This window comes from Pleurodeles waltl, chromosome 6, assembly GCF_031143425.1.
Source record: "Pleurodeles waltl isolate 20211129_DDA chromosome 6, aPleWal1.hap1.20221129, whole genome shotgun sequence".
NCBI classification, from domain to species: Eukaryota; Metazoa; Chordata; class Amphibia; order Caudata; family Salamandridae; genus Pleurodeles; species Pleurodeles waltl.
The window spans coordinates 2,923,201-2,935,657 of NC_090445.1; the positions used below are offsets into that span (position 1 = coordinate 2,923,201).

General features: G+C 52.3%; 1 protein-coding gene across 2 annotated transcripts in view; it reads left to right on the forward strand.

Annotated features, from left to right (window-relative positions):
- Positions 1-12,457, forward strand: part of PIP5KL1 (phosphatidylinositol-4-phosphate 5-kinase like 1) — a 294,458-nt gene that overhangs the window by 261,479 nt on the left and 20,522 nt on the right. For both annotated transcript variants that reach the window (XM_069236934.1, XM_069236935.1), the window contains one exon: positions 5,904-6,066. In XM_069236934.1, the coding sequence (XP_069093035.1) occupies positions 5,904-6,066 (163 nt within the window). The remainder of the gene's footprint in view (positions 1-5,903; positions 6,067-12,457) is intronic.

Genomic DNA, 12,457 nt, shown 5'->3' on the forward strand with positions numbered 1-12,457 from the left:
CTGCGCCGCCATGGGGATTCCGAGCCCCATACCGCCATCCTGTTCCTGGCGGTTTTGGCCGCCAGGTACAGGATGGCGGTATGGAGTGTCGTGGGGCCCCTGGGGGCCCCTGCAGTGCCCATGCCAATGGCATGGGCACTGCAGGAGCCCCCGTAACAGGGCCCCACCAAGATTTTCAGTGTCTGCCAAGCAGACACTGAAAATTGCGACGGGTGCAACTGCACCCGTCGCACCCCTTCCACTCCGCCGGCTCCATTCGGAGCCGGCATCCTCATGGAAGGGGGTTTCCCGCTGGGCTGGTGGGCGGCCTTCTGGCGGTCGCCCGCCAGCCCAGCGGGAAACTCAGAATTACCGCGGCGGTCTTCTGACCGCGCAGCGGTATTCTGGCGGGCCCAGCCAGGCCGGCGGCTTCCGCCTCCGGCCGGGGTCAGAATGACCCCCAGTGTGTCCAGTGCAGTGTGTCCAATGCAGTGCATCCAGTGCAGTGTGTCAGGCACAGTGTGTCCAGTGCAGTGTGTCAGGTACAGTGTGTCCAGTGCAGTGTGTCCAATGCAGTGTATCCAGTGCAGTGTGTCAGGCACAGTGTGTCCGGTACAGTGTATCCAGTGCAGTCTGTCCAATGCAGTGTGTCAGGCACAGTGTGTCCAGTGCAGTGTGTCAGGTGCAGTGTGTCCAGTGCAGTGCACCCTGTTCAGTGTGCTTTGTATAGTGTGCCCGATACAGTGTGTCCAGTACAATGTATCAGGCACAGTGTGCCCGGTACAGCGTGTCTAGTAGTGTGCGCCAGGTACAGTGCATCCGGCACAGTGTGCCCGGTACAGCGTGTCTAGTAGTGTGCGCCAGGTACAGTGCACACGGCACAGTGTGCCTGGTACAGCGTGTCTAGTAGTGTGTGCCAGGTACAGCGTGTCTAGTAGTGTGTGCCCGGTACAGCGTGTCTAGTAGTGTGCGCCAGGTACAGTGCATCCGGCGCAGTGTGCCCGGTACAGCGTGTCTAGTAGTGTGCGCCAGGTACAGTGCACCCGGCACAGTGTGCCCGGTACAGCGTGTCTAGTAGTGTGCGCCAGGTACAGTGCATCCGGCACAGTGTGCCCGGTACAGCGTGTCTAGTAGTGTGCGCCAGGTACAGTGCACCCGGCACAGTGTGCCCGGTACAGCGTGTCTAGTAGTGTGTGCCAGGTACAGCGTGTCTAGTAGTGTGTGCCCGGTACAGAGTGTCTAGTAGTGTGCGCCAGGTACAGTGCATCCGGCGCAGTGTGCCTGGTACAGCGTGTCTAGTAGTGTGCGCCAGGTACAGTGCACCCGGCACAGCGTGTCTAGTAGTGTGCACCAGGTACAGTGCACCCGGCACAGTGTGCCCGGTACAGCGTGTCTAGTAGTGTGCACCAGGTACAGTGCATCCGGCACAGTGTGCCCGGTACAGCGTGTCTAGTAGTGTGCGCCAGGTACAGTGCATCCGGCACAGTGGGCCCGGTACAGCGTGTATAGTAGTGTGCGCCAGGTACAGTGCATCCGGTACAGTGGGCCCGGTACAGCGTGTCTAGTAGTGTGCGCCAGGTACAGTGCATCCGGTACAGTGTGCCCGGTACAGCGTGTCTAGTAGTGTGCGCCAGGTACAGTGCATCCGGTACAGTGTGCCTGGTACAGCGTGTCTAGTAGTGTGTGCCAGGTACAGCGTGTCTAGTAGTGTGTGCTTGGTACAGCGTGTCTAGTAGTGTGCGCCAGGTACGGTGCATCCGGCGCAGTGTGCTTGGTACAGCGTGTCTAGTAGTGTGCGCCAGGTACAGTGCATCCGGCACAGTGTGCCCGGTACAGTGTGTCTAGTAGTGTGCGCCAGGTACAGTGCACCCGGCACAGTGGGCCCGGTACAGCGTGTCTAGTAGTGTGCGCCAGGTACGGTGCATCCGGCACAGTGTGCCCGGTACAGCGTGTCTAGTAGTGTGCGCCAGGTACAGTGCATCCGGTACAGTGTGCCCGGTACAGCGTGTCTAGTAGTGTGCGCCAGGTACAGTGCATCCGGTACAGTGTGTTTGGTACAGTGTGTCTAGTAGTGTGCGCCAGGTACGGTGCATCCGGCACAGTGGGCCCGGTACAGCGTGTCTAGTAGTGTGCGCCAGGTACAGTGCACCCGGCACAGTGTGCCCGGTACAGCGTGTCTAGTAGTGTGCGCCAGGTACGGTGCATCCGGCACAGTGTGCCCGGTACAGCGTGTCTAGTAGTGTGCGGTACAGTGCATCCGGTACAGTGTGCCCGGTACAGCGTGTCTAGTAGTGTGCGGTACAGTGCATCCGGTACAGTGTGCCCGGTACAGCGTGTCTAGTAGTGTGCGCCAGGTACGGTGCATCCGGCACAGTGTGCCCGGTACAGCATGTCTAGTAGTGTGTGCCAGGTACAGCATGTCTAGTAGTGTGTGCCCGGTACAGCGTGTCTAGTAGTGTGCGCCAGGTACAGTGCACCCGGTACAGTGTGCCTGGTACAGCGTGTCTAGTAGTGTGCGTCAGGTACGGTGCATCCGGTACAGTGGGCCCGGTACAGCGTGTCTAGTAGTGTGCGCCAGGTACGGTGCACCCGGCACGCAGTGGGCCCGGTACAGCGTGTCTAGTAGTGTGCGCCAGGTACGGTGCACCCGGCGCAGTGGGCCCGGTACAGCGTGTCTAGTAGTGTGCGCCAGGTACGGTGCACCCGGCGCAGTGTGCCCGGTACAGCGTGTCTAGTAGTGTGCGCCAGGTACGGTGCACCCGGCGCAGTGTGCCCGGTACAGCGTGTCTAGTAGTGTGCGCCAGGTACGGTGCACCCGGCGCAGTGTGCCCGGTACAGCGTGTCTAGTAGTGTGCGCCAGGTACGGTGCACCCGGCGCAGTGTGCCCGGTACAGCGTTTCTAGTAGTGTGCGCCAGGTACAGTGCACCCGGCACAGTGGGCCCGGTACAGCGTGTCTAGTAGTGTGCGCCAGGTACAGTGCATCGGGCACAGTGTGTCCAGTACAGTGTGCTTGGTACAATGTGCCCGGTACAGGGTGCCCAGTGCAGTGTGCCCGTTACATCGTGTCCAGTACAGCATGTCCAGTGCAGTGCGCCCGGTACAGTGCACCCGGTAGTGTGTCCGGTACAGTGTGCCTGTTACATTGTGGCCGGTAAAGTGTGCCTGAGACTGTGCGCCCAGTACAGTGTACCCGGTACAGCGTGTCCAGTACAGTGAGCCCAGTGCAGTGTGCCTAATACAACGTGTCTAGTACAGCGTGTCTAGTGCAGTGCAGCCGGTACAGTGCATCCGGTGAAACGTGTCCAGTACAGTGTGTCCAGTACAGTGTATCTGGTACTGTGTCCAGAACAGTGTGTCCGGTACAGTGCGCCCAGTGCAGTGTGGCCGGTACGGTGCAGCCGGTACAGTGCGTTTGGTACAGTGTGCATTGTACAGTGCGCCCGGTACAGTGCACCCTGTACAGTGTGCCAGGTACAGCGTGTCCAGTACAGTGCACCTAGTGCAGTGTACCCAGTACAACGAGTCCTGTACAGTGCGCCACTACATTGAGTCTAGTAGAGTCTGCCCAGTACACAGTAAATTGTACAGTGCGCCCGGTACAGTGTAGCCGGGACAGTGTGCATTGTATAGTGAGTCTGGGATAGTGTGCCCAGTACAGTGTGCATTGTACAGTGCGTCTGGTACAGTGTGCCCGGTACAGTGTGGCCGGTGCAGTGCGCCCGGTACAGTGTGCATTGTACAGTGCGTCTGGGATAGTGTGCCCGGTACAGTGTGCATTGTACATTGCACCTGGTACAGTGCGCCCGGTACAGTGCACCCTGTACAGTGGGCCAGGTACAGCGTGTCCAGTACAGTGCACCTAGTGCAGTGTACCCAGTACAGCCAGTCCTGTACAGTGCGCCACTACATTGAGTCTAGTAGAGTATGCCCAGTACACAGTAAATTGTACAGTGTGGCCGGGACAGTGTGCATTGTACAGTGCGCCCGGTTCATTGTGCCCAGTACATTGTGCCCAGTACGTCCACCAATAGAAGCTGACTTTTGAAGTCAGTAACTCATGCCCAGAGCTGCTTTCCTCCGATTGTTGGACCTCATGAGTCTTTGTAATCATTGGACTCCTGATGGCTGAAGCCTGCATTAACCCCCGGTACACAAAATGGGAGTCAAACAATAGGTGTGGGGCCAAAGTGTTTCTTTTTGTCAGAGTAAGTGAGGTTCATTTAGTTCTACTATGTGTGCAGTTGAATAAGCTAAGGGCTGAGAAGTATGTGCTTTATTGTAAATTCAGAATAATCGCATAACTCCTTCTGGTGCTGCAGAAGTAGCGGAGTGTCTGTGTTTTGTGCAAACCGCCGGTTGCATCAATCCATCTCTATAAACAACTGTGTGATAGACCTTTAATAGTTTCACTAATGGCTCTGTGGGCTTACTTGTTCATATTGTAGGGATTCCTGTGTTCTTGGTGTCATTTTGCACTCCAGTGAAAAGTCCGGACGTCTCTGACTTGTGTCCATGGCACCTGACACCCATGTACGGTTCTCACAGATTTGTTAACTTGCTTTAAAGGCTGCATCAGATGACGGGACCAGTGAAGTGTTTGCCTTTTGCACTGTTTGTATCTATTGATGTAAAGTGTCCTTTGCTGCAGAATTCAAATGGGATTTACATGCAGTTGGCGTAGGCTGACCTTTATTGTAGGCCATGGGCCTGATTACGACCTTGGCGGATGGGATACGTGACGGATATCCATAGGATATAATGGAGCTTGTAATACGGCGGGGGGGATATCCGTCACGCTTGTGATGGAGTATCCCGTCCGCCAAGGTCGTAATCAGCCGTGTGTATGTAACGCCAGCCTGACTATGTATGATTCTTCCCCCTAAATTGTATTTGTTTTTCTGTGTTTGTAAATGTGCACTTGTAATCCTGAGTTTCTGTACATGCCTGAGGATTTGAGTGTGTTCTTCCTTCCAGTCCTTCCTGTAAATACAAGCATGAGTAACTGGCACAGTGGTTTTGCTCTTTCTGTATAATGCGGGAGATATGTTCATCCAAACGGCGAAATCAAAGCCTGTAATTTTTTTGTGTGTACCAAATTTTAATAGAACTCTGATGTGAGTCCTTTCCCTTCACCGGACAGATCGTATCCTAGAAAATCACACAGAAACACCACATTTTAGAGTTTCTGACGTCAAGGTTGTAGCTTGTTCTACAGGTCTTGCGACCATTCTGTCTACGTTTTGAAGATGCTCATTTAATTCATTGTGATGTATATGTCATACACCGTGGTCTTCCTTCAGCAGTTCGATTATCAGGGCCGAGAAGACCATTGGGCTATTCTTATACCACTGAGGTAAGCGGGTAAATACATACTATACCCCCCTGAATTTAAATGCGGTCACGAAATATGATTTGCGTAAAGAACACGTTTGCTATATCAGTTGTGTTTTTATATTTTTTATGTGTGATTTGTGTTTTTATCCAGCATCATGTGCATTTTGCCAGTCCTGGTTTGCTGGTTCAGATTTTAATCATCTATTACTAATCTCCAAGTTTTATCTGGTTTGAATACTCGAAAAGGAGCAGTATTGTAGATGGGCAGAGGGCAGTTTTTCCCTGATACTACAATGCATCCGAAATTCATTTTGAATCCTACCTTGGGTCTGGGATATATTGGATATTACGTCATAGCCTGTGGTTGTACTCGCAAGGGGCTCGCATGGGGACATACGACCTTTTCTCTCCTTGCAGCTCAGATGCACTTGCAGGTCTCCCCGGTGTTCGGCTGAGCTCCTGTTCCCCGTGTGCCTCAGCAGTTCTTTGTATCTCTCCTGCAGCTCTGCAGCACTCCCATGTCTCTCCTGAATGTGTGATGACCTCTTGTCTCTATTTCATCCAGCTAAGATCTTTACTCTCTTTGCAGCTCAGCAGCGCCCATGGCTGGTGCACCAGGTAGAACTGGACACCAAATTCCTGCGAGAGATGAATGTCTTGGATTACAGCCTCCTGGTGGCGTTCCAGCCTCTTCATGCTGACGAGAGATCCCAGAGCTGGTCCTTTGCCAACCTCATCCTCCGGGCCAAGCAGTGAGTTGGGGCCATTATTATTGCAATATATTTGTGGAATAAAGATGGGGTGATGCACTGAGAGCCTTAGAGGACTCGTGTGTGCCTTACGGCCATGCGCCCCTCTCACTCATCCAATGAGGGTCCCATTTGGTGCCTTTCATGCATGGTGGCACCACCTTACTCGGAGTACCTCGGTGGCTGCCTAGATTCTTCTCTTCGTAGCAGCATCCCAAGGTGAGCCAGGGACATATGACACTAACATTCCCACACTTTGGCGGTCATTCCAACCCTGGCGGTCCGAGACCGCCAGGGTTGGGGACCACGGGAGCACCGCCAACAGGCTGGCGGTGCTCCCTTGGGCATTCTGACCGCGGCGGTACAGCCGCGGTCAGAGATGGAAAACCGGCAGTGTACTGCCGGTTTTCCGCTGCCCTGGGGAATCCTGGGATTCCGACCCCGATACCGCCATCCTGTTCCTGGCGGTTTCGGCCGCCAGGAACAGGATGGCGGTATGGGGTGTCGTGGGGCCCCCTAACAGGGCCCCACAATGATTTTCAGTGTCTGCCATGCAGACACTGAAAATCGCGACGGGTGCAACTGCACCCGTCGCACCCCTTCCACTCCGCCGGCTCCATTCGGAGCCGGCATCCTCATGGAAGGGTGTTTCCCGCTGGGCTGGCGGGCGGCCTTCTGGCGGTAGCCCGCCCGCCCAGCGGGAAACCCAGAATAACCGCGGCGGTCTTCTGACCGCGCAGCGGTATTCTGGCGGCTCCCGCCGGCCCTGTGGTTACCGCGGCCGGCGGGAGTCAGAATGACCCCCTTTGTACCTAATCAGAATCTTTCCAATTGGCCTGGTTTCCTAGTTCAGATTCCTCTCCTGATTTCCGTTTCCATGCACTAACCAGTGTTTAATCAGAGATTCCTCAGAGATACAGTCCTTGCAAGAGGAATGCTGTCCAGTTCGTATAACAGTAACATTTACTGCGGTACAAGCGGTCCCTCGGAGGGAGAGCTCTGAGGTGGGATATGTGTACTCTCTGCATCCATATGTGCCCTAGGACTGGAAGAACCCTGCGCTCTGGGATGTTATTATGAAATCTTCAATATTCCTGTCATTGTGAAGTGAAAATCTTCAATCTAATCCTCGGCTGGGGCACACTGGTGTAAAAGTCCATTTTACTTTGTGCCTTGCCTGTTTTACCAAAACAAATGCTCATTTTCCCTGCTGGTGTAATTGTATGTTCTATATGTTTGTGCACATTGATGCATGTTGTCTGCCAGTCAGGACACACAAATGCATCCCAGCCCAGGTTTGGGGCCATGGACCCCTGCAGTGAACCTTCACTCAGATTAAAATCCTTACAGAGCCAAATTCATATAATGTGTTAAAGTATTCTAACCTCTTGGCCCTTTTTCACATTACCACATAAAATACAAGTGAATAGAGCCTACACAGAGACATTCATTCATTTCAGTAGAAAGGAACAAATGTAAGAGCTCAGTCACTTCTTTGTAAACTCCTGACTCATACAGTGATATTGCTCCTGTGGGATATCATTGGACTGGGTACAGGGGCCTTCCATCAAGGTCTCGCGCAATAGAAGGCTCTTGTTTAAGTCTTGATGCAGAACCATCCTATTTATCATCAGAGTAACGTTACTCATCTCAGTGTATAATGACATTTCAAGGTATGAACTACACCACTCAGGTTACAAATGGTTATATAAAAATAGCCAGGTGTTGGTTGTGTGCATGGCACATTCTAGTCCTGGGATATATTTCAACTCTGCACACAACACAACACTGGTGTCCTATTCTTGGGTGTGCGCCATCACATCTGTTTGTCAATCTGACTCAACACGCACAATCAAACCTCTGTTTATAGATCGCCTGTGGAAAGAGAACAGGGATTTGCTTTACAACTATTTGGGTTTTCAACTCATTTGAGAACAGTTTTCAAACATTTAAGACTATTTTCCTAGTCTTGTGCACACATTTGGTTTAGTAGAAGCTTCGTACTGAACTTGTTCATTAAAGGACCTGATATCACCATCCAGAAAACATACGCCGTCTCTTCCTGTATCCAACTTAATCTAATAATAGTATATGTGCTAATTCACATTAAACTACCCCCCTCTTTCCAGATTATCATTTCTGTACCTCGCCGGGGCCTGTGTGTATGTACACCACTCCCTCCTATTATGTGTTCACCGTACATGTTCCCATAGTGAGAGGCCAATGGGACCCCATTAATGTTCTCCTTAGTTACATGTCATAAGCATCTAGAAAACAAAACTACCTCTGTGCGACCCCATCTGCAGTAAGAAGGGTAAAACCAACAGACTTTCTGCCTCATTTTCCAAGACAGTCTTCCCCAGAGCCACGATGCAGAGAATGATCCCAGCGTTTATGTATACAATGTATACATCTAAAGACTGCAGGTTAGTATTCCAAAGTGCATCCCGTAAAAAACATATATATCTTTGAAAAATGTAGTTCCGTTCACTAAATAGCGCAAATAAAAAAATAATTCTTTAGCAAAAAATGTATGTCTGAGCAGCTATGGTGGGAACACGATGTCAGTCAACCCACTGCATTGGAGGGGCATCAACCGTGGCCACGTATGGTCTGAACATGATGCTACTAACCCCCGGCACTGCAGGGGCATTAAACATGGCCATGTATGGTCTGAACATGAAGCCATTAACCCCACGGCACTGGAGGGGCATTAAACGTGGCCATCTATGGTCTGAACATGAAGCCATTAACCCCACGGCACTGGAGGGGCATTAACCGTGGTCACGTATGGTCTGAACATGAAGCCATTAACCCCCGGCACTGGAGGGGCATTAACCGTGGCCACGTATGGTCTGAACATGATGCCATTAACCCCCGGCACTGGAGGGGCATTAAACGTAGCCACGTATGGTCTGAACATAAAGCCATTAACCCCACAGCACTGGAGGGGCATTAACCATGGACACGTATGGTCTGAACATGAAGCCATTAACCCCACGGCACTGGAGGGGCCTTAACCATGGCCATGTATGGTCTGAACATGAAGCCATTAACTCCTCGGCACTGGAGGGGCATTAACCATGGTCACGTATGGTCTGAACATGAAGCCATTAACCCCACGGCACTGGAGGGGCATTAACCGTGGTCACGTATGATCTGAACATAAAGCCATTAACCTGACAGCACTGGAGGGGCATTGACCATAGTCACATATGGTCTGAACATGAAGCCATTAACCCCACGGCACTGGAGGGGCATTAACCATGATCACGTATGATCTGAACATAAAGCCATTAACCTGACAGCACTGGAGGGGCATTGACCATAGTCACATATGGTCTGAACATGAAGCCATTAACCCCACGGCACTGGAGGGGCATTAACCATGGTCACGTATGGTCTGAACATGAAGCCATTAACCCCCGGCACTGGAGGGGCATTAACCATGGTCATGTATGATCTGAACATGAAGCCATTAACCCCACTGCACTGGAGGAACATTAACCATGGTCACGTATGGTCTGAACATGAAGCCATTAACCCCCGGCACTGGAGGGGCATTAACCATGGTCACGTATGGTCTGAACATGAAGCCATTAACCCCCGACACTGGAGGGGCATTAACCGTGGTCACGTATGGTCTGAACTTCATGACATTAAACCCAAGAGATTGGAGGGGCATTAAACGTGGCCACGTATGGTCGACAACACAAAGCCAGTCAATCTGTAGGTTTGTGTGCGCATCTGTGTGCACAGACGAGGAGCCGTATAATGACCACTGTCGAGAGCATGAATCGTCATTCCTTTAATCAGGTTGCTGCCATGACTCATTAGTAGGCGTCTCTAATTATTGAACGTCTCCCTTAGTGAAGGTTTGACTGAGCTCAAACTAAAAAGCTGTTTCCATCTATGTGTGACTGGTTATTTTTATGACTGTTTTTACCTTTTCAAATATACAGTATAGGCCCTCATTACGACCTTGCGGGCGGCTGAAGCCGCCCGGCGGTCAGACCTTGGCCAATGCAGTTACACTCCCACCGCGGCCATCAGGAGATCCCCGCTGGGCTGGCAGTCGGAAACCTGGTTTCCACCCGCCGGCCCAGCGGGGATCTCAGCCGCAACACAGGAGCCGGCTCCAAATGGAGCCGGCGGTGATGCGGCCATGCGACGGGTGCAGTTTCACCCGTTGCGCTTTTCACTGTCTGCATAGCAGACAGTGAAAAGCTGCACAGGGCCATGGCAGGGGGCCCCTGCACTGCCCATGCCACTGGCATGGGCAGTGCAGGGGCCCCCAGGGGCCCAGTGACTCCCCGTACCGCCAGCCTTTTCCTGGCGGTTCAAACCGCCAGGAAAAGGCTGGCGGTAGGGGGACTCGTAATCCCCTGGGCAGCGCTGCAAGCAGCGCTGCCCTGGCGGATTAAAACCGCTGGGACCACTGTGGCGGGAAACCGCCTGTCCCGGCGGTGCGACCGCGGCGCGTAATTCCCTGTGAAGCACCGCCAGCCTGTTGACGGTGTTTCCTCCGAAACAGCCCTGGCGGTCTTGGACCGCCAGGGTTGTAATGACCCCCATAATGTCTTCTGTATGTTCAGGTTTTGAGAAGAATATTGCAATGTCCCTGTTGTTTGCCTTCCACACAATCAGAGCGGTTGTTGCAGCGAGCCTGTGCCTGCTTCCTTTCCAGCGACTGTAGGGAGCCTGCAAAGCCAATAAATGGCCTCTTTTACGTCCAAGAAGGTCATCACAAGCCTCTTGTAGTAGGATAACCAATGGTCTCTTGTGAGAAGGTAGCCTCTTTCTAGCCTTGTTACCCCCACTTTTGGCCTGTTTGTGAGTGTATGTCAGGGTGTTTTCACTGTCTCACTGGGATCCTGCTAGCCAGGGCCCAGTGCTCATAGTGAAAACCCTATGTTTTCAGTATGTGTAGGAGGCTGGACTGGCTTGTAGTGAGTACCAAGGGGTACTTGCACCTTGCACCAGGCCCAGTTATCCCTTATTAGTGTATAGGGTGTCTAGCAGCTTAGGCTGATAGATAATGGTAGCTTAGCAGAGCAGCTTAGGCTGAACTAGGAGACGTGTGAAGCTACTACAGTACCACTTAGTGTCATATGCACAATATCATAAGAAAACACAATACACAGTTATACTAAAAATAAAGGTACTTTATTTTTATGACAATATGCCAAAGTATCTTAGAGTGTACCCTCAGTGAGAGGATAGGAAATATACACAAGATATATATACACAATAGCAAAAATATGCAGTATAGTCTTAGAAAACAGTGCAAACAATGTATAGTTACAATAGGATGCAATGGGGAAACATAGGGATAGGGGCAACACAAACCATATACTCCAAAAGTGGAATGCGAACCACGAATGGACCCCAAACCTATGTGACCTTGTAGAGGGTCGCTGGGACTATTAGAAAATAGTGAGAGTTAGCAAAATAACCCTCCCCAAGACTCTGAAAAGTGAGTGCAAAGTGCACCAAAGTTCCCCTAAGGACAAAATAGTCGTGTTAGAGGGAAAATGCAAGGAAAACACAAATCAGCAATGCAACAACGATGGATTCCTGACTGAGGGTACCTGTGGAACAAGGGGACCAAGTCCAAAAGTCACAAGCAGCTCGGAGATGGGCAGATGCCCAAGAAATGCCAGCGGTTGGTGCAAAGAAGCTCTTACTAGGCTGAAGAACTGTGAATACTGCAGGAACGACAAGGGCTAGAGACTTCCCCTTTGGAGGATGGATCCCCCACGCCTTGGAGAGTCGTGCAGAAGTGTTTTCCCGCCGGATGGACGCCAACAAGCCTTGCTACACGCAAATCGTGCGTTTGGCGTTTTTGGACGCTGCTGGGGCCCAGGAGGGACCAGGAGGTCGCAAATTGGACCTGCAGAGAGAGGGGACGTCGAGCAAGACAAAGAGCCCTCACTGAAGCAGGTAGCACCCGGAGAAGTGCCAGAAAGAGGCACTACGAGGATGCGTGAAACGGTGCTCGCCGAAGTTGCACAAAGGAGTCCCACGTCGCCGGAGACCAACTTAGAAAGTCGTGCAATGCAGGTTAGAGTGCCGTGGACCCAGGCTTGGCTGTGCACGAAAGATTTCCGCCGGAAGTGCACAGGGGCCGGAGTAGCTTGCAAAGTCGCGGTTCCCAGCAATGCAGCCCAGCGAGGTGAGGCAAGGACTTACCTCCACCAAACTCGGGCTGAAGAGTCACTGGACTGTGGGAGTCACTTGGACGGTGTCGCTGGATTCGAGGGACCTCGCTCGTCGTGCTGAGAGGAGACCCAAGGGACCGGAGATGCAGCTTTTTGGTGCCTGCGGTTGCAGGGGGAAGATTCCGTCGACCCACGGGAGATTTCTTCGGAGCTTCTGGTGCAGAGAGGAGGCA